At 42.8% G+C, this 19,262-nt stretch overlaps 1 protein-coding gene across 3 annotated transcripts in view; it reads left to right on the top strand.

The window, feature by feature from the left end:
- Positions 1-19,262, top strand: part of ENAH (ENAH actin regulator) — a 136,196-nt gene that overhangs the window by 92,609 nt on the left and 24,325 nt on the right. For all 3 annotated transcript variants that reach the window (XM_077485832.1, XM_077485834.1, XM_077485836.1), the window contains exon 4: positions 10,599-10,683. In XM_077485832.1, coding sequence (XP_077341958.1) covers positions 10,599-10,683 — 85 coding nt within the window. The remainder of the gene's footprint in view (positions 1-10,598; positions 10,684-19,262) is intronic.

The following is a 19,262-nucleotide window of genomic DNA, read 5'->3' as shown; positions in this document are numbered from 1 at the left end:
TATTTTGAGGGAGACTTGAAGAAACGGGATTTAAAGGGTAACATTGGTTTTTTTTTAAATTGTATTTTTATTTATTTTTCATTTAGATTTTTGAATGCTGTCGGTTTAAGGCCCAACTCTATTCAAAACCAGATTTTCCTTTTTGGATAGACTTGGAACAGGTTTCCCCAGTTAACATTTTTTAGCTGTGACACGTTACATCCTAATGACACTGTCAGGAAGTGCAGGAATTCTCATTAGCGGGGACACAGATGAGAGTGAAAACACATTTTTATTTGTATAGCATGCTGACAATATTGGTTCACGCAAAGAAAATAGAAAAGCTGTAGTTCGGCTTCCATGTAAGTGATTTTATTAATGTGTGGTGTATTATTTCAAAAGCTGTTTTATTCATAGTTATACAGTCAGTGATCACTTTGTTGGGTATAAATGCCCAAAGTAACCACATATACCCTGGAAATACCCAGTTAGCACACAGTGCACACAAATGGTGGTTTGGACTTGCTGGTTGCAGCATCTCAGAAATGATGACCTTATGGGACTTCCAATAACTGCAGACTCTTGACTTGTGAAAAACATTGGCCTGACCTGTTTAAGCTGAAGACAAGTTGTCAGGTGGTGGTTCTTCCTTTTTTTTTATTTTTTTTTTTTTTTTTTTTTTTTTTTATGACTTGCACAGATTTACAGTAAAAAATACTGGAAAGTGCAAAATAGTATATATGAATGTATACAAACTAAACGGACTTCAGTACCCCTTGGTGACACTAAAAATAGCATATATACTTAGTTAAAGATAGCACAATCAAGTAATTTGTTCCCCCGCATAATAGAAATAATAAAGTAAAATATAACAAAATGGAAGGCTTTCTCCCCATCTTTCGGAAGGTTCATAATGGAATCTGATCAATACATTTTGTAATAACTTTTTTTCAGAGCAAATGCACACCCCCAATACAATGTAAGCCCAAACTTGCATGATCTTACAAACACATGTCTGCATTTTCCCGCCAGGGATCCCATATTTTTTTGTATTTATTAGGACAGCCCCTATGAACATATATTCATTTTGGTTGTATAGTTGTTTTTGTAAGTTTAACATACAGGTAAGCCTATAATAAGGCTTACCTGTAGGTAAATATCTCCTAAACCGTTACGGCTTAGGAGATATTCCCCTCGCAATGCGCTGCTGACTGCACATGCGCACAGGGGATTCTCGGCTGAAAGTCCGGCAGGCGCCGGACCCTGCTGGAAAGAAATCTCCCATGCATGACGACATCGCGGCTCTGGCAACTTACAGCGCTGGAGCTACAATACCCGTAAGACGCGCCGAGGGAACATGTCAGCTCCCTCTGCGTGGATCGGGCCAGATGTCAGTGCATACTAGCTCATTATGACTTTTCCCTTGCAGGTCAGAAAAAAAAAAGTCAGCGGGTTTACTCCCGCTTTAAGAGGATGGATGTTATTGATATCAGTTATTCATTCTTCCAGAGGGCGAGGTTGTGCTTGTATCCAATGATGAACCACCAGCTTTTGGTGGTGGTTCTTTATGTTGGAATAGGCAATGACCTCTGTGAACACACTGCACAATGGACCTTCTGCTATAGCCGCTGAAGACTAGGTTGGGTTCCTGTCCAGCTAAGATCAGGAAATTAGTCTACTAAAAAAATCTTGTTCCTTTAAAGCATGAATAACAGCACAGTGCTTGTCCTGTGCCATTTGGCCCTTTTTTTCTCCTGAAATATCTGGCTGTTCCTGCATGGTTCTGCCCTCCCCCTGTAAACTGATGGCGGTTTATCATGGCTGCTGTCAGTGGCGTAACTAGAACCTTCAGGGCCCCGATGCAAGAAACCATGAAGGCCCCCCCTGAACCCCAGCCAGGGCCCTTCCCTCTGAGTCCAGCGGTAGAACTCCAGGGCGTGGTCACAGGTATGACCTTTGTGAGCCCTGTAGTTCCACCACTGGTATCAGTAGTTTTTTTTCATTTTTAGGTGCCCCATTGGGGGACTGTCCCTAGGCAGGATGGGGTCCCCGTCCCCACTAGAGATGAGGTCCTTTTCTCCAGGGCAGATGAAGTTACTGCCCCCAGGTGAGAAGGGGTCCCTGTCCCCAGGGGGAGATGGAGGGGGGTATGTAATGGGGTGTGGGGGATGGGGTCCTCTCACTCACCATGACCAAGCTGTAGGCCGCGCACTCATCCATGTTGGCCTGGGCTCCATCCAGTGTGCTGGATGGGCGATCAGCATATCTCCCAGAAAGAAACTCTGGCTGGGGAGAACAGACATCGGACTGAGCAGCAATGCATGGAGCAGGAGAGGGGTACGCTGAGGAGCTGGCCGAGGACACAGGTCACACGGGGAATGCACAACTAAAGAGCAGCCAGTGCGATAGTCGAGCATGGAGCTCTGCTAGTCACCCTCCACCTCCAGCCAACCGTGTGCATGCTGCACTGGTACCCCTAGCTGCCTATGCTGCTGCTGACCATATGTAGAGGGGGCTGCATGGGCCCCCTGCATCACAGGGCCCGGTTGCGGTCGCGACTGCTGCACCCCCTATAGTTACGCCCCTGGCTGCTGTGCCCTGACACTGGTCAGTTTACGTGCCTTCGTCATCCACAGCTCACCCCTCTGCTCTCCCCCGTCCTCTGAAATAACTGTAATTTTTGGGCAATCTCCTGTCTTCTATAATGCTTTGTGCCCCAGTGTATGTGCCTTATTTAAAAAAAAAAATTTTAGATCGCTGCTCGGCGCTCACTTCACCGAGGGGGTTTCTCGGCCCCTTCTGCTGTAGCTGTCAGATTGAGAGGTGGCCAGTCACATGGGCAGTGCTATAAAATAAGCTATAGAATGGTACATACACTGGGGCAGACAGCATTATGGAAGACAGGAGATTGACGCTGTAACCCCACTTGGTGATTTTCAGGCAGATTTTAAAACTTCCCCTTTTATGGGGGAAAAAACAATGTTTTTATACATATTTAATGTCCATATACCAGCAGTATCCACATTTCTTTTGGAAGTTTTGTATTCTACAATATCTATTTAGGGAGATGCATGCATGCCAAAGTGAACCATTGCCTCCGACATCCTTTTCTATTTCATCAAAATCTTTTTTTTTTTTTTTTTTTCTAATCTCATTAAAAATAAATGTCACTTTTCTTAAACGTAAGTATCTTATTCTAGTGTTGTAGCTTAGTCTTTTGAGCCTATTGTCTGGTCCGATGAATTGAAATTTCTGCAGCAGCATGTAGCTGGCTGGGTTACAATTTTCTGTACAGTGTGATTACATGGATCTGTCCTGTCTTGTACCAACAGTGCAGGGTGGTGTTGGTGTGGAAATTCTCTCCTTTGTGCACATCGGGCACCTTAATACTAACGATTATTTGATTGTTACAGAATATTTTTACTTAGCCATGTGCACAGTTCTAGGGGCATTGGATAGATGTTGCAATATGTACAAGGCAGCCATCGTTGTTCATAACACATGCTGGCATTGTCTCCTGCTTAGTAGTGTTGCATAGTGGTTGTGCTTTGCTGATCCTCTTGCCTCACTACCAAACAGGGTCTCTCTGTTTGAAGAATAGAATGTGGCTGGTTTACTAAAGCAAATTCATGTTTACACTTTCAGTTACTTCAGCTAATTGTTTTTAACGTGAACAATAGTTACTCTGGCCAAACATCAATCGAAGATGGAATTTTCGATCCATGTATGGGCAGGCTGATTGCACACAAGTCAATCTACAATTTACTTGTGTGCGACTGGCTTGTTAAAAAAAAATAAAAAATTCTTCGATCTGTGTTGCCGGCTATATAGCTGGTGGTTCTGTGATCCGTTTGGAGACACGATTGAAGCCTGGAACGATCATCCAATGTGCTCTCACCTCCAGATGATACTGGGCGATATTCCACTCCAATCCATGGTCAAAAGTGCAAATGACTATAAAAGAAAAAAAAGGAAAAACTCCAATAGTGCAAAAATTCTGCAAAAAGTGCTTTATCGAGGGGAAATGCACTGCTGCATAAAAACAAATTGTTTTGTCATACTTGACATCATCAGGGGTAACTCTGATGTCACTTATGACGAAATGATTGTCGAGACGTTACGCTCACACGCTCTGCGCATTTGCGATCGCCATCACACACTGGTGTGATTTTATTTCACTGGAATTGCAACTTTTTATTTGACTGTTCGAGTGACCCATACGTGGCCTCTGGTTCATCTCCTCAATCGTTCCCAATAGACATACCAGAGGGGTGGAGGGCATCAGTACATGTGCGAACCGGGAAATATTCTGTGCGACCTCAGTCCAATACCGGTTGAGTTTTGGACATCGCCACAGCATGTGAATGAAATCGCCTTGTTGTGTTTTACATTTTGGACATAGGGGTGAGTCCCTCAGACCCCATGTATATCGTTTAGTTGGCGTTCAGGTTCTATGCAGAATAAACCGTTGCGATAATCTATGGGAGGCCAGCATGAAAACCATAGGGGTCGATTCCAATGCCATGTCCCATTGATCAATCCCTCCAATGTCCAATCTATGGGCATCAGGATGGATTTAGACCAATTTATGGAGAACCCTGAGAATTTGCCAAACCGGTTATAAGCGCCATTAGTGCCTGAAAAGAGGTTGTCATGTCTCCTAGGTAAAGCAGGGCGTCAGCGTAAAGAGAAATCTTTTTCTCTGAAGGACCTCTGCGAAATCCCACAATACCAGATGAACTGCGGATTAGTATGGCAAGTGGTTCCACCGCACGGGCAAACAGTGGGCACCCCTGTTGAGTGCCCCTATGTAGTGAAAATTGTTGGGAAAGTATTATTAATGCAGGTTCTCGCTCTGGGGCCAAATGGAGAATCTTCACCCAGTTAATAAACTGGTCACCCAGGCCAAAGTGAGCTAAGATTTCCCAGAGATAGGGCCACTCCACGATATCGAACGCCTTAGCGGAATCTAGGGACAGTATGGCCCTCCCTTCAGAATTGTCTGCTGGGGTTTGTAAGTTTAGAAAAAGACGCCTAATGATGATAATGGTGAACGGGACAAATGGAGAGGATTTAACTCCCTAATGGGTACAAAGACCGCAATAACCTAATAGGTGTTCTAATCCATCACCACTTTGTCCAAAACTAAAAAGACATTTTGCTTTTAGTTACTTTAACCCCTTGGTGATGCAGGGTAAAACAAATGTTAACGCTTGAGCACAATTTTGCAACTTTGACGTGTATTAATAAAACTGTACATATCGCAACTACTTTGTCTATGTAAGTGTATTATACCTTGTTTTTTTCAGGGAACTTGGGTTTCCTTTTGGTGGTAAATGAGGCATATCGCCTGACTTTTTTCTATTATCAAAGGAAAACTGCCCCAAAATAGTAAAAAACAAAAACAAAAAAAAAACATTTTATTAAATTAAAGCAAGTCTATCTGAAGATCGGCTGGGGTGCTGACATTGTGGGCTCCCTGGACACAGATAAGTGCCCTAATATTAAAAGTCAGCATCTGCAGTATTTGAAGCTGCCGACACGTAATTTTTTTTTTTTACCCAGGCTGGACCTCCTCTTTAAGCTGTGTACCATAATTTGCCACCAAAAAAAACCCCAAAATTCTCCCGCTTCTCCCAATGCCAGCAATGCTACATATGTGTACATTATTATTCTTTTTTATTTATATATATATATATATATATATATATATATATATATATATATATATATATATATATATATATATAAATAATATACTCGCTAAGACACACTGACATTAATACTAATTTAACCACTTCGGGTCTGCGCTATAGCTGAATAATGGCTATAGCATGGGCTTACTTTGCCGGAAGGATGTCCTCCTGTGATTGTGCTTCCCCTGCGCCCTGTGATCACGAGTCCTTCGGACTTGGCCAATCTCAGATTGGGTTAAAGGGCCTATCACAGTGGCCCTTCACCAGTGATCAGCTGTGTCCAGGGACGGCTAATTACAGATGTAACCAGAATCTGGTTATCAGCACTCATTCCTCACGCTGTCAGCGTGAGAAGAGCCGATAACCGGCTTCTGTTAAAGGGACATCTACACTGACAGTGCCCATCAGTGCGGCCTAGTCAGCGCACATCAGTGAAGGATGAAAATTACCTGTTTGCTAAAACGGGAGGGAAAAAAAAAGTTCTCAAATTTTTGGTGTTTTTTCAATGACTAAATACCACCAAAAGAATATATGGGTACGTTGGTGTTGCAGGACTGCGCAATTGTCATTAAAAGTGTGACAGCGCTGAAAATTGGCCTGGGCAGGAAGGGGGTAAAAATGCTCAGTAGGCAAGTGGTTAAAAAAAAATCCCAAAAAATACTAACCCTGACCTTTTGACCTTTACCTTGACCCGAACACTAACCCTGGCATTGACCTAGATCAAACCTTAAACTATTCATTTTTTTTTTTTTTTTTCTTTTTATTGTTCTATACACTTTGAGAGGCTGTCACAACAATCAATTTAACGGAGTCCTAGATCCTGATTTTTAGAATTAGAGCCAGATCTCTTTTCTAGGAGTGTGCTTTTAGCATACATAGGTACACATATAACAACCCCATGGATAAAGACCCACTGCTGTGAAGCCACATCTATGTAGAGTAAGCGGGAAGGGTTAAGATTTGTCCGTTTCCCCTCATTTCTTGTCTTGATCATGCTGCAAGCAAAATAAAACCCCTACCTTAGGAGAAGCACGCAGTAGGGAAACCTTTCAGAGTTGTAAACTTTCCCCACTCAGCTTTGGTTGGAGTTGGACTTTAATGTCTCTTTATGCACATGCACAGCCATTTAAATGCATTTCTCTCATTTCCTTTGTTAAGTCCACATAGACAACTCTTTTATTCCAGCGCATAAATGCTTCTTATTTTAAGAACTTATGTTATCGATTTTGCTTTGCTTAAATGGATGTTAGCAAATTCTATTTTTCCCCATCCCGTCACTGTTCGGACCTAGGCCTCTGCTGACTGTACCGTTATGCGCTCTCCCTTTAATGGATCTGTCTGAAGGACACTGCCGTCCCTCTGAGCTGGAGGTTAATGAATCAATAATTGCCAACTCCGTGTAATGCTTGGTAATATGCTGAAATGCCTTCCTGTTCGGTAAGGCCAATATTTACATTAGCCTCTCTTAGACGGCAGAGAGATAGAAGTCTTATGGATATAGAAGCATCAATAATTCATGAGATTCGGGGAAAGTGCAGACCGCAATCTCACTTCAGTCTCAACATAGCGTAAACAGCAAGAAGAAGCACCGGAGAAGTCGCCGGCTTACCTAGCACAGCCGGCATCATGCTCCAGTCTTGAGCGTTTTAGGAAAGCGCAACTGGAAGAATGGTCCTGTTCCTGCAGTCCGAGGCCAGCCGCGAGACGGCCCCGCGGCCACCCCAGGATGGCATGTGGAAGTATTTGTGTTGTCACAAAAGGGATAACGCACGAATATTTGCTTGTGAGTATTTATATTTCAGGATTTATATAGCACCAATAGTTTTGCAGAACACTTTACCATATAAATGATGACAGCACAGTTACAATACAATTCAAGACGAGGGTTAGGAGGGCCTTGCTCAGGAGAACTTGCAATCTAAAAGGGACAGGAAAGTGATACAAAAAGATAATAGCTGTGTGGGGACAAGTTCATGTTGAACTCCACTGCATCTAAATGGGTTATATAAACCATGTGGCACCTAAAACCTGGGCAACCACACTCCAATATGATCATAATATCCCCAATGTGATGGGGCTTAAGGTGCTGGTCTGTATCGAATTGTAACAAATGTGTAACTAATTGATGGCACACATTACAATAAGACCATATGATCTCCACTGTCACCTTTTTTTTTTTTTGCTCAGATTTGACCATGTATGTTGATGTTTTTGATCAGAAGTGATCAGTTCCTTTTTGGGTAATGGATTGTAGTTTAAGAAAATGTGTTTTTGATAAGATGTTGAAATAGAAAGTAATTGCCATGAACCAGCCTGAAATTTGGAAGCAAAATATTTTTTTTTTTAGCTTCACTGAACTTCCGATTAATGGTGAGCTAAGTTTTGGAAGTGCCTTTTTGTTTTGAATTTTGTAACATATATTTAGAAATTCTCCTTTTTTCCAAAGAGAAGTGTCTTATTGCTTTGTCCACCAGCATCCAAGCTGGGGAGAATAATCTGATTCTAAGGGTGTTGAAATATGAGTGAGCACAGGCATAAGGTTCACCCACTGAGGGGGACATACCTGTGTGATCTGAAAGGGAAGGGAGGCCAAAGTTTTTTTTTTTTTTTTAATTTGAAATTGAATGTGCTTATATTTGTCTTCTGTGGTTCCTTCTAGCCACCCCATTTAACATGCTAATTAATTTTTTAAATTAAAACCTTTCCTTTTATTATTATTATTATTATTATTATAACCGTATAGTCCATAGAACTCTATGAAGATAAGTAGGCAGACAGACCAGTGTTGGTCAAGATTTAAAGCTGTTTATGAAAGTTAGGTTATGGCGGTTGAAGGAAAGGGAGGATGAATGGCAGGATCCCCGCACTGTAAATTTGTGTGCAGATTCCTAATGCAACAAATTTTTCTCTGAATGTTCTTGAGACCACATCATTACCCATTAAGGCATAATTGCACTTTAAACCTTTCTCAGATGCATACTAACCCACCCACCCCCCTCCACAGATGCTTTTTAGATTCTTACCATGTTTTTTCTGTTTGTTTACATTCAGTGCCACAAGCTTTCACGGTCTTGGCTGTGCCTGCGCATTACAGCCCCTAGCCCAGTGATGGCGAACCTTGGCACCCCAGATGTTTTGGAACTACATTTCCCATGATGCTCATCTACACTGAAGAGTGCATGAGCATCATGGGAAATGTAGTTCCAAAACATCTGGGGTGTCAAGGTTCACCATCACTGCACTAGCCTATATGGGGTCCATCTCCTATTGTTTCTAGCTTCAGAATATAGCCCTGTTGCAGTCTATAGGGCCTTTAATGCCCAGGCTTGGTCAGGACAGTAGTGGATATAGAAAAACAGTAGGACTGAGTTCATATGCATCTATGGAGGGGAAGGGGGCAAAATTCACTTTATTTTTTATTTATTTTTTATTCATTTTTTACCACTTGTCTACCAGCACCATTTATAAACGGCTGGTAGATAGGGATTTTAAATACAGTTTGGAAGACACCTGGTAAGACAAATGGTTAAAACCTGCTTCGAAAATTTTACATTTTCTATTTGTGGGGGTGAAGGGAGCATTCAAAATTTTGAGTCCTCCCTGGAACAGGTGGAGGTGAAAATTTCCAACAGACATATACACCATCAGCTTTAACTTTATCACCACCCACCTAATATTGAGTAGGCCCCCCTTTTGCTGACAAAACAGCCCTGACCTGTCAAAGTATTTGCACCACTAAACATCTGACCCCAAGCAATCAGCAGATAACTTAACCACTTTCAGCCCCGGACCATTTTGCCTGCATATAAAAATGGACATACCTGTACGCCAATATGCCTGCCCGTGCCATTCTGCCGATGTACATCGGCGTATGCCGGTTGGGAACTGGTTAAGTCCTGTGAGTTTAGAGGTGGGGCCTCCATGGATCGGATTTGTTTTTCTAGCACATCCCACAGATGCTTGATTTAGATTGCGATCTGGAGAATTTAGAAAAGAAGTTAACACCCCAAACTCGTTGTAGTCTTCCTCAAACTATTCTTGAACCATTTTTACAGTGTGGCAGGCCGCATTATCCTGCTGAAAGAGGCCACTACAGTCAGGGTTTACAGTTTCCTTGATGAGATGTAGTTGGTAAGCAACAATGTTTAGGTAGGTAGTACGTGTCAAAGTAACCTCCAGATGAATGGCAGGACCCAAGATTTCCCAGAAAAACGTTGCCTAAAGTATCACACTGCCTCTGCTGTCTTGCCTTCCTCCTATAATACATCCTGGTGCCATCTCTTCCCCAGATAAGCGATGCACACCGCAGCTGGCCATCCACATGATGTAAAAGGAAACCTGATTCATCAAACCAGGCCACCTTCTTCCATTGATGTTTGGTCCAGTTCTGATGGTTATCTGCCCCTTGTAGGAGCTTTTTGGTGTGGACACGAGTCAGAATGGGCAACCTGACTGACCTGACTATGCAGCCCCATATACAACAAATGGTGATGCCTATTTTTTCTGCTTTTAACACCAACTTCAGGGGCAACGTGTTTACTTGCTGCCTAATACATCCCACAAACTTTCAGATGCAATCGTATCTAGATAATAAATGTTCACTTAATCTGTCAGTGGGTGGAAAGAAATAACTTTTCTGCATTTTTGTTGAATTAGCCTGCAGCTTGGTTCCTCTACCTCCTGATTCTTTATTTTTTTTTCTCTTCCCAAAACTTCTGTCCAGGCATCATGAGTGGGTAGTGTTGCCCTGTAACTGTTTAGGCTGAATCCACCTGTCTGATTTTCAGCTTCATTGTATGTTCTCTCCTTAACCTTGTCACGTGTACTTTTTTAGGATTTAATATTTGCGAGTTGTGAATCATTCTTGGATGTTGCCCAATTTTACCCTTGCTGTTATCTTTTTTTTTTTTTTTTTTTTTTTAGGTCCAACGTTGTCTCGTCAGAATTCCCACATACCGCAGCAAGTGCAGAATGGCCCCTCGCAAGAAGAGCTGGAGATACAGAGAAGGTAGGGAGCTTATGCTATGGCTTCAAACACTGTTCAACTCAAGTTAAAACACTGACTCAAATGGGAAAAAACGTATATTTCTGCAGAGCATGCACATTTCCTGCATTTTGTCTTTTAAAATTCCTGCAAGTACAGAAAAATACCTGTTCGTCCTGCCAGAAATCCAGTGAGCTCCTAGATGCCTCCTTTTGCTGCAATTTCAGTTTGTTTGAAGTCTAGTGACCACATACAGACAGCCATAAAACTTTTGGTCCATGTATTCTACATTAAAGACTGAATCAGGAGGTAGGTTTTATGTTGCATGATAAAGAAATGGCTGGAAATTTTAGCCCCTGCTTTTCTCTCTACTAATAAAAAAAAGCCAGACCCTTTTTGCCTACCTAATTGGGAGGTCCGGAGATATACCCGTGCGTGAAAAAGCGGTGGTCAACCTCTGTGCTTAAAACTTAGGTGTTGATAGATGGTCTCCTGGCACCCAAAATTTTGCTGTTTTCATAACTGACACCAGAAGCTCACAGGGTCGTGCTCTGTATAACTCTTCAATTCCTGTGTGATGCCATCTTCGGTCCATTCATCAAATCGCACCAAAAGGAGTGCATGCACTTCTTTTTACAGAATCACTGTAACCAAATCGATGGTATCACAGTCTGGTGCAGGCAAACTCACTGCGTGTGTAACCTGCTTTTGGGATGTTGATAGGAATCTGTTTACCGCCGTAGCAGATTGTACACTCAGTCGATTTGGAACGCAGAAGTGTGCACTCAAGGTGTTACGGTGTGAGAGTCCTTAATGTGGACCAGAACTCTAAAAGGATTTATTGAGAAATGTAAATTGCGCATCATATTTGAAGTGAGAGAGGCAGTGGTAATTAACCCTCCTAGTGCTGTGCCCCCTTGATAACATTTTTCAAGTTGTGGGGACCCCTAATAGTAAAATTTTCATAGCATGGGTTGTCAGTACTTAAGGCAAGACAAGTAATTTGCGCCCCTAAACCACTGACATTTAGGGCTCCCTGAGTCCCTTCCACTCATATAGTATTAAAACCCCTTATGGTACATTTTAGGATGTACCACTATTTCTCTTTGTTCTCCTTTCTTTCCCTTTTATCTATTTCATATCCTCATTTCTTGGTCCCCCCCCCCCCCCCAAACCCTCTCTTTAGCCATCTCTCTTGTTCTTTATCTTATTTTTTCCTCTCCTTTTTTTCTTTTTCTCCCCCTCTTTTCCTTTCCCTTACATGTATTCTCTATTTTTATTCCTTCTCTTGCTCCTTGGTTGGGGGGGATATGAGTGGCAGTGCTGGGGGGAGTTCTGATCAGCCAACTTAGGTGCTCTTGATCAAGGTCATCTGCTGATCTGAAAAATGTAGTGGGGACTTTTAATGGCTACTATAATCACAGGTAGTGTTACTCACTGTGTCTGACTTGGTGGTGTCTCATAGCAGTGACACCTATGCTGAAATCAGGAGATAGGATCTTCTCCAGTCCCTCCCACTGCACATTCCTCACCAGTCAGCTGACCTCTAGTCTCTGCCCCCCATCCATGCCGTGCACTGAATGGGTGGCTGCGAAGAGGCTGAGTGGGTGGCCGCCAGCTCAGGAACAGCCCAGCTGGGCAGCCACAGGCTTCATGGACAGCCTTGCTGGGCAGCCGCAAAAAGGCTGGGAGAGCGGTGCGGACTTCTGGAACAGCCCAGGATTCGGTGACCCCTGGCAATCCATCATTCGACCCCCGAGGAGGTCCCAACCCCCAGGTTGAGAACCACTGATCTAAGGCATTGCTGCCTGTGACTGCCAGTTTTTTTTTTTTTTTTTTTGGATTCCTTAAAGAATTTTCGCCAGTTCCCAGATTGGCCAACGGGTGGTATTGAAGACTAGTTCTAAGCTGACTTTCGAAAGCAAGCCAGTACTCAGGGTGAGGCCTGATGGTGCTGGGAATCTGTCATGTATGTGACCACTTGGTGCACGGTGCTGTATCACTGACCCCATTCAGGTTTTGACTGGGAGATTCTTCACTCTAAGGACCCATTCACACCTGAGCAGAGCGTTTTCAGGCAGAAAGTCACGCGATTTTACCACAATTTTGTACAGGTCAAAAGGTCACCAATGTCAAAAGCAGAAAACGCCCAAATCTAACCAAAAATAAAAGTTGCAGAACTTGTTTGCGCTTCAGGCGCTTTGGAGCTTCTGGTTTATCTCCATAGAGAATGATTGATTTTTTTTCCCCCTCCAGCGTTTTGTAGCTTCAGGCTTCAAGCTACAAAATGCTCAGGTGTGAATAAGGCCTAAAGCTAAATGCAAACAAAGGGCCAGCTGCTCTGAGAAAGCAAAACTCTGCATTTATCAAAGATAGCCATCTCAACACAGACGCAGTGCAGAACAGGGCATAATAAAATGACACTAAACAATATCCTTATTCTCCAAAGATAATCCATACATATTCATTACCTAATGGCCTAGTTTTTTTTTTTTTTTTTTTTTTTTTTTTTTTTTTTTTTTTGGTCTCCTTGCAATGTCCAAATGGATTTGGTCCCCAAGCAGTGGAAATTGTGGTCACGTGCACTGGTCTAGGCACACTACATACCCCCAAAGTCTTTTCTCCGAATGAGCAAGGGTGGGTGGCTACATTCTTTCTTACACTGGGACCATGGAGAACAAACGTAGCCAAGAAAAAAAAGGAAAATATGAGATTTGGAGGAGGCTAAGAGCAATAGAAGATTTATTTGTGAGTTATACATGCTTGCATTTTTTTTTTTTTTTTAACCAGAGTTTAGTTCATAAAGGGTAAAAGATCAGATGCCTTAGGATCGCAGGCAATACTAGTGACTAGACCATAGTCGTCGTGATTTTCTTTTTTTGGGCACAACTTTTCAGCATTCAGGCTTTTTTTTTGGTCAGTCTTTGCCATCAGATGTACACAGCACTTGGTGTAAACCCCATTCCTGATTTCGGCCTGGGAAGAGGAAGTATAATCATTTTGGAGAGTTTTGTTCATGCATACAGGGTGACTAGATCTCAGGAGTCTGGAAGCGACTGTTGGTTTTAGATATTTTTTGAAAGTTAACCATACAGTGGGGAAAATAAATATTTGGTCCCCTGCAGATTTTCTAAATTTGCCCACTTTACAAATAATAAATTATCATAATGATAGAAATGTTAGAAATTGAGTTGCAGTTCAGTGAGCAAAATAAGTATTTGATCCCCTACCAACCAACATTTCTGGCTCCTCCAGACTGACTACAGTATGTGCTCATGTGGTACACAGGAGCACCTCCTTAAATTGATAGGACTAATCTAACGACAACGCGTTGTGTATAAAAGACATCTGTCCACAGAATCTTTCTTCCATTCAAACATCATGGGCAAGACCGAAGAGCTGTCAAAGGACATCGGGGACACAACTCTGGACCTGAACAATGCTGGAATGGGCTATAAGACCATGAGCAAAAAGCTTGGTGAGAAGGAGACAACTGTTGGCGTTATTCACAAATGGAAGAAATACAAAATAACCATCAAATGCCCTCAGTCTGGAGCTTCATGCGGATTTTGCCTCCATGGAGAAAGGATGGTCATGGGAAAAGGATCAGCCACAAAACTACATGGGAGGAGCTTGTGAATGATCTTAAGGCAGTTGGGAATGCATTCATTAAACAAACCATTGGTTACACAATACACCGACATAGATTGAAATCCTGCAGTGCCCACAAGGTCCCTGTCCTCAAGAAGGCACATGTATGTCTGAAGTCTGCCAATGAACATCCTAAATGATTCAGCAAAGGATTGGGAGTTAGTGCTGTGGTCAGGTGAGACCAAAATTGAGCTCTTTGGCATTAGCTTGACTCGCCGTGTTTGGAGGTAGAAAAATGCTAAGATCCTAAGAATACCATCAGTAAAGTCAAGCATGCAGGTGGAAATATTATTTGGTGCTGTTTCTCTGCTAAAGGTACATGCCGATTTTGGTGCATTGAAGGGCCATCTATTGCCTGAGAACCATCATCCTTCAGCCAGAACACTGAAGATGGGTCTTCCAGCATGACCATGACCCAAAACATACCGCCAAGGCAACAAAGCAGTGGCTTAAGAAGAAGCACATTAAGGTCATGGAGTTGCCTAGCCAGTCTCCAGACCTTAATCCTATAGAAAATGTATTGAGGGAGCTGAAACTTCGAATTGCCAAGCGACCACTAAGAAACTGTAAGGATTTAACCACTTCCTGACCAGCCGCCGCAGGTGTGTCAGGTTGGCTCCCCTGAGCAGCTGCATGGCAGCTCTTTAAGACACTTTAACAGGTGCGCACGCCCGCAGCATGTCCCCGGAGCCGATGGGCATGACCACCGTGTGTGTGTGTAAAAACACAAATCCCGGTTCTTTCAGGGGAGTAGAGACAGATTGTGTGCGCCTAATAAGTAGGAACACCGATTGGTCTCCTCCCCTAGTCAGTCGTCGTCATTCACACACACCCCCCCCCCCCCCCCCCCCCCGGCCCCAAAATTTTTTTGTTTTCAAAATTGTCTGCTTTTTTGTTTACAGCGCAAAAAATTTAAACCGCAGAGGTGATCAAATAGCACCAAAAAGTTCTATTTGTGGGGGGAAAAGGACATCTATTTTGTTTGGGTACGGTGTCGCAGGACCTCACAATTGTCAGTTAAAGCGACGCAGTGCCGTATCACAAAAAATGGCCTGGTCAGGAAGGGGGTAAATTCTTCTGTGCATGAAATGGTTAAAGAAGATATGTAAAGTGGACCAAAATCCCTCCTGAGATATGTGCAAACCTGGTAACCAATTACAAGAAACGTCTTACCGCTGTGCTTGCTAACAAGGGTTTCTCCACCAAGTACTAAGTCATGTTTTTCTTGGGGCTCAAATACTTTTTTATTCACTGAACCTCCACTCGATTAACATTTGAATCATGTATTTTTTTTTCTGTATTTTTGGTTAATATTCTGTCTCTATCATTTAAAATACACGTATGATAAAAATCATAGCTCCTTATTTTTTTGCAGGTGGGCAAACAAACAAAATCTGTAGGAGATCAAATCATTTTCTGTACTGTATGTTGATTCTGGGGTTATAGCTCTACTGCCATGACCTTGCTGCTGTTGGGGCAAAATTAGGCTTTTCATTGTGTAGTGGCAGCCTGAAATTTACTGCCCCTCTTTCCCAAACCGGGGGCGACACGTGCCAGACAATGCAGTGCTGTAGCTGCCCTGTACTCTGGAGACTAGTACGGTGCAGAATAGAATCCTGTTGATACACTTTAATGTGATTTAGGGATCCCCAGAATTTGCTCTTGGACCTTTTACATGCCACACGTCCTGGATTTTAAACAATGAGCTGAGTTTTTTCTGGCAGCTCAAGTTGGTAGTTATTGATCTACCATGCCCATGCCTACCCTCCACCTCTGTCTTGTCTGGTTGATGTCTGCAAGTTTTTGCAGTTTCTCATCTATTTCTCTTTCAGGCTTACTGTCAGAGCTCAGCCTCCGTGAAGAATGTCTTTGAAGCTTCACATGTGTGTTTTTGAAGCAGATCTGTGTGTAGGTGATGGTATTTATAGAGAGCATTCAGTCATAGATATTTATAGCACTTCTGTGGCAATGTCCTGGCATCCTTCAGGCTTTCTCTGGCATTCCCCACGGCGCAACGCTTAATCCTTGTGGAGATTTTTTCCAAACTGGATTTTGTGTTCTTGATGTAACTCATTTAGATTAAGCAATGGGGATGGGTAGGACGTGCGTGTTTACACAACAAACCTAGTCCACCGTCAGCCGCTTCAAGAGTAGCCGTGTTGAACTTGACATAAACCATAGAAAAACCAACTATATATTTCCAATTACTGAAGTCATTTTTTTGAAAGTGAAGGTTCTAATTGTTGATTTGGGGCATTGAATGTGCTTCGTTTATTACCTTAGCAGAACTGGAGTAAGAAAGAGAAGTAGGTTCTGTAATCCATAGAAACCTGCTATAAGAAAACCTTACTTTGTGGATAAAAAGAATACCATGATTAAGATCTCCATATTTATTTTATTTTTTATTTATTTTACTCTGCTCTGAAGCTTTAACGTATTGTGTTTCTGAGAAGCTATATTGATCATCAACAATTTATCTCTATATACAGGCAAAGTCCAGCCTGTGTATACTCTTGTGGCCTCCTGATAGTGTCTAAATTGAAGTGGTATTCTTGTTGCCAATAGTAAGTGTCTGTTTCTTCTATGTTGCACTAGCCTGGCACAGCGAAAAATCATTTTCGTTTTTGGTTTTCAGCATGAGGCCTAATCTGCTGGCAGCTAGGGTGGGGTTAAGTCGTCCTATCTAAAGTACGAGAGACAATAAATGTGTAGATGTGGGTCCAAAGTGTCAATATTTTGTGTGGCCACCATTATTTTCCAGCACTGCCTTCACCCACTTGGGCATGGAGTTCACCAGAGCTTCATAGGTTGCCACCTGAGTCCTCTTCCACTTCTCCATGACGACATCACGGAGCTGGTGGAGGTTGGAGACCTTGTGCTCCCTCCACCTTCCATTTGAGGATGCTCAATAGGGTTTAGGTCTGGAGAAATGCTTGGCCAGTCAATCACCTTTCCCTCAGCTTCTTAAGCCAAGCAGTGGTCATCTTGAAGTTGTGTTTGGAGTCGTTATGTTGGAATACTGCCCTGCGACCCAGTCTCCGAAGGGAGCGGATCATGCTCTGCTTCAGTATGTCACAGTACATGTTGGCATTCATGGTTCCCTCAATCAACTGTAGCTCACAGTGTCGGCAACACTCATGCAGCCCCAGATCATGACTCTCACACCGCAATGCTAGACTGTAGGCAAGACACACTTGTCTTTGTACTCCTCACCTTGTTGCCGCCACACACGCTTGACACCATCTGAACCAAATAAGTTAATTTTGGTGTCATCGGACCACAGGACACAGTTCCAATAATCCATGTACTTGATCTGCTTGTCTTCCGCAAACTGTTTGCAGGCTTTCTTGTGCATCTTTAGAAGAGGCTTCCTTCTGGGACGACATCCATGCAGACCAATTTGATGGTCTGAGCACTGACAGGGCCCCCCCTTCAGCAATGCTTGCAGTACTCGTACGTCTATTTCCCAAAGACAACCTCCTGGATATGATGCTGAGCACATGCACTCGACTTCTTTGGTCGACCATGGCGAGGCCTGTTCTGAGTGGAACCTGTCCTGTTAAACTGCTGTATGGTCTTGGCCGTCGTGCTGCAGCTCAGTTCCAGGATCTTGGCAATCTTCTTATAGCCTAGGCCAGTGATGGCGAACCTTGGCACCCCAGATGTTTTGGAACTACATTTCCCATGATGCTCAGCTACACTGCAGAGTGCATGAGCATCATGGGAAATGTAGTTCCAAAACATCTGGGGTGCCAAGGTTCGCCATCACTGGCCTAGGCCATCTTTATGTAGAGCAACAATTCATTTTTTTTTTTTTTTTAATTTTTTTTTTCAGATCCTCAGTTTTTTGCCATAAAGTGCCATGTTGAACTTGGTGACCAGTATGAGAGAGTGAGAGCGGTAACAACAAATTTAACACACCTGCTCCCAATTCAAACCTGAGACCTTGTAACGCTAACGAGTAACATGACACCAGGGAGGGAAAATGTTCAATTGGACCCAGTTTGGACATTTTCACTTAGGGGTGTACTCACTTTTGTTGCCAGTGGTTTGGATATTAATGTTTGTGCTGTGTGAGTTATTTTGAGGGGACAGCAAATGTACACTGTTTCACATGCTGTACGTTCACTACTTTACATTGTAGCAAAGTTCTTCAGTGTTGTCACATGATAAGATATAATAAAAATATTTACAAAAATGAGGGGTTCATTCACTTTTGGGAGATACTGTATGTAAAAAAAGAAAAAAAAAAGGTTTGCATCATAATGTGCAAGTAAGCACAGCATATTAGCACATTATGACAAACTTCCCTGTCAAATTAAGCCCTCCAGCTGGTACTGGGTGCTTCCATCTTCTCTTGGTCTTCCTTCACACCGTTCGGCTGTTTTAAATGGATGGGTGGCAATGATGTCACTGCCGCACATGTGAGTCACTTTATCACAGCACAGAGCAGTGTCGTAAATGTACTCAGAGCTTTGGGGTTTTTTTTTTCTTTATTGTTAAATTCTACTTCAAGTTACCTGGCATTCACATAATTTCTTGAACTGAATGAAGCAAATATTGAGGGCCATTTTGAACAAGATGGAGAGCAAAATGGTAACAAAGGTGGAGTGGCCAGTCTTGCTAGATTTATATGGTTTGCCCTGAACCTATAGATGCCACTTTTGCTGGATAACTTGGTCTGTTACAGGAAGTGGAAAAATAAAGCATTGCTGTGTTTGGCCTTCAGAGAGTTTTATTGCCTCCTCACCGCCTGTTTTACCATCCAAATGTTGGACTATGCATGCATTGTGCATGGTTGCAGCGTGGCCCAACTCACTTAAATGAGTTGTAGGTGGTAGTGCTCACCGAATGCAACAGGGTATAATTCCTGCTGTGAAGCATGGTGCCACAGTATGTGTACACCCCTAGTTGCTCTGTTCCCTGCTATAGGCAGAGAGGTTGAAGAGACA

This window comes from Lithobates pipiens, unplaced genomic scaffold, assembly GCF_037356315.1.
Source record: "Lithobates pipiens isolate NorthernLeopardFrog02 unplaced genomic scaffold, aLitPip1_a1.2 Scaffold_18, whole genome shotgun sequence".
Classification (NCBI taxonomy): Eukaryota; Metazoa; Chordata; class Amphibia; order Anura; family Ranidae; genus Lithobates; species Lithobates pipiens.
The sequence above is the reverse complement of the archived record's forward strand: the minus strand, read 5'-3'. Positions and strand labels throughout refer to the sequence as shown.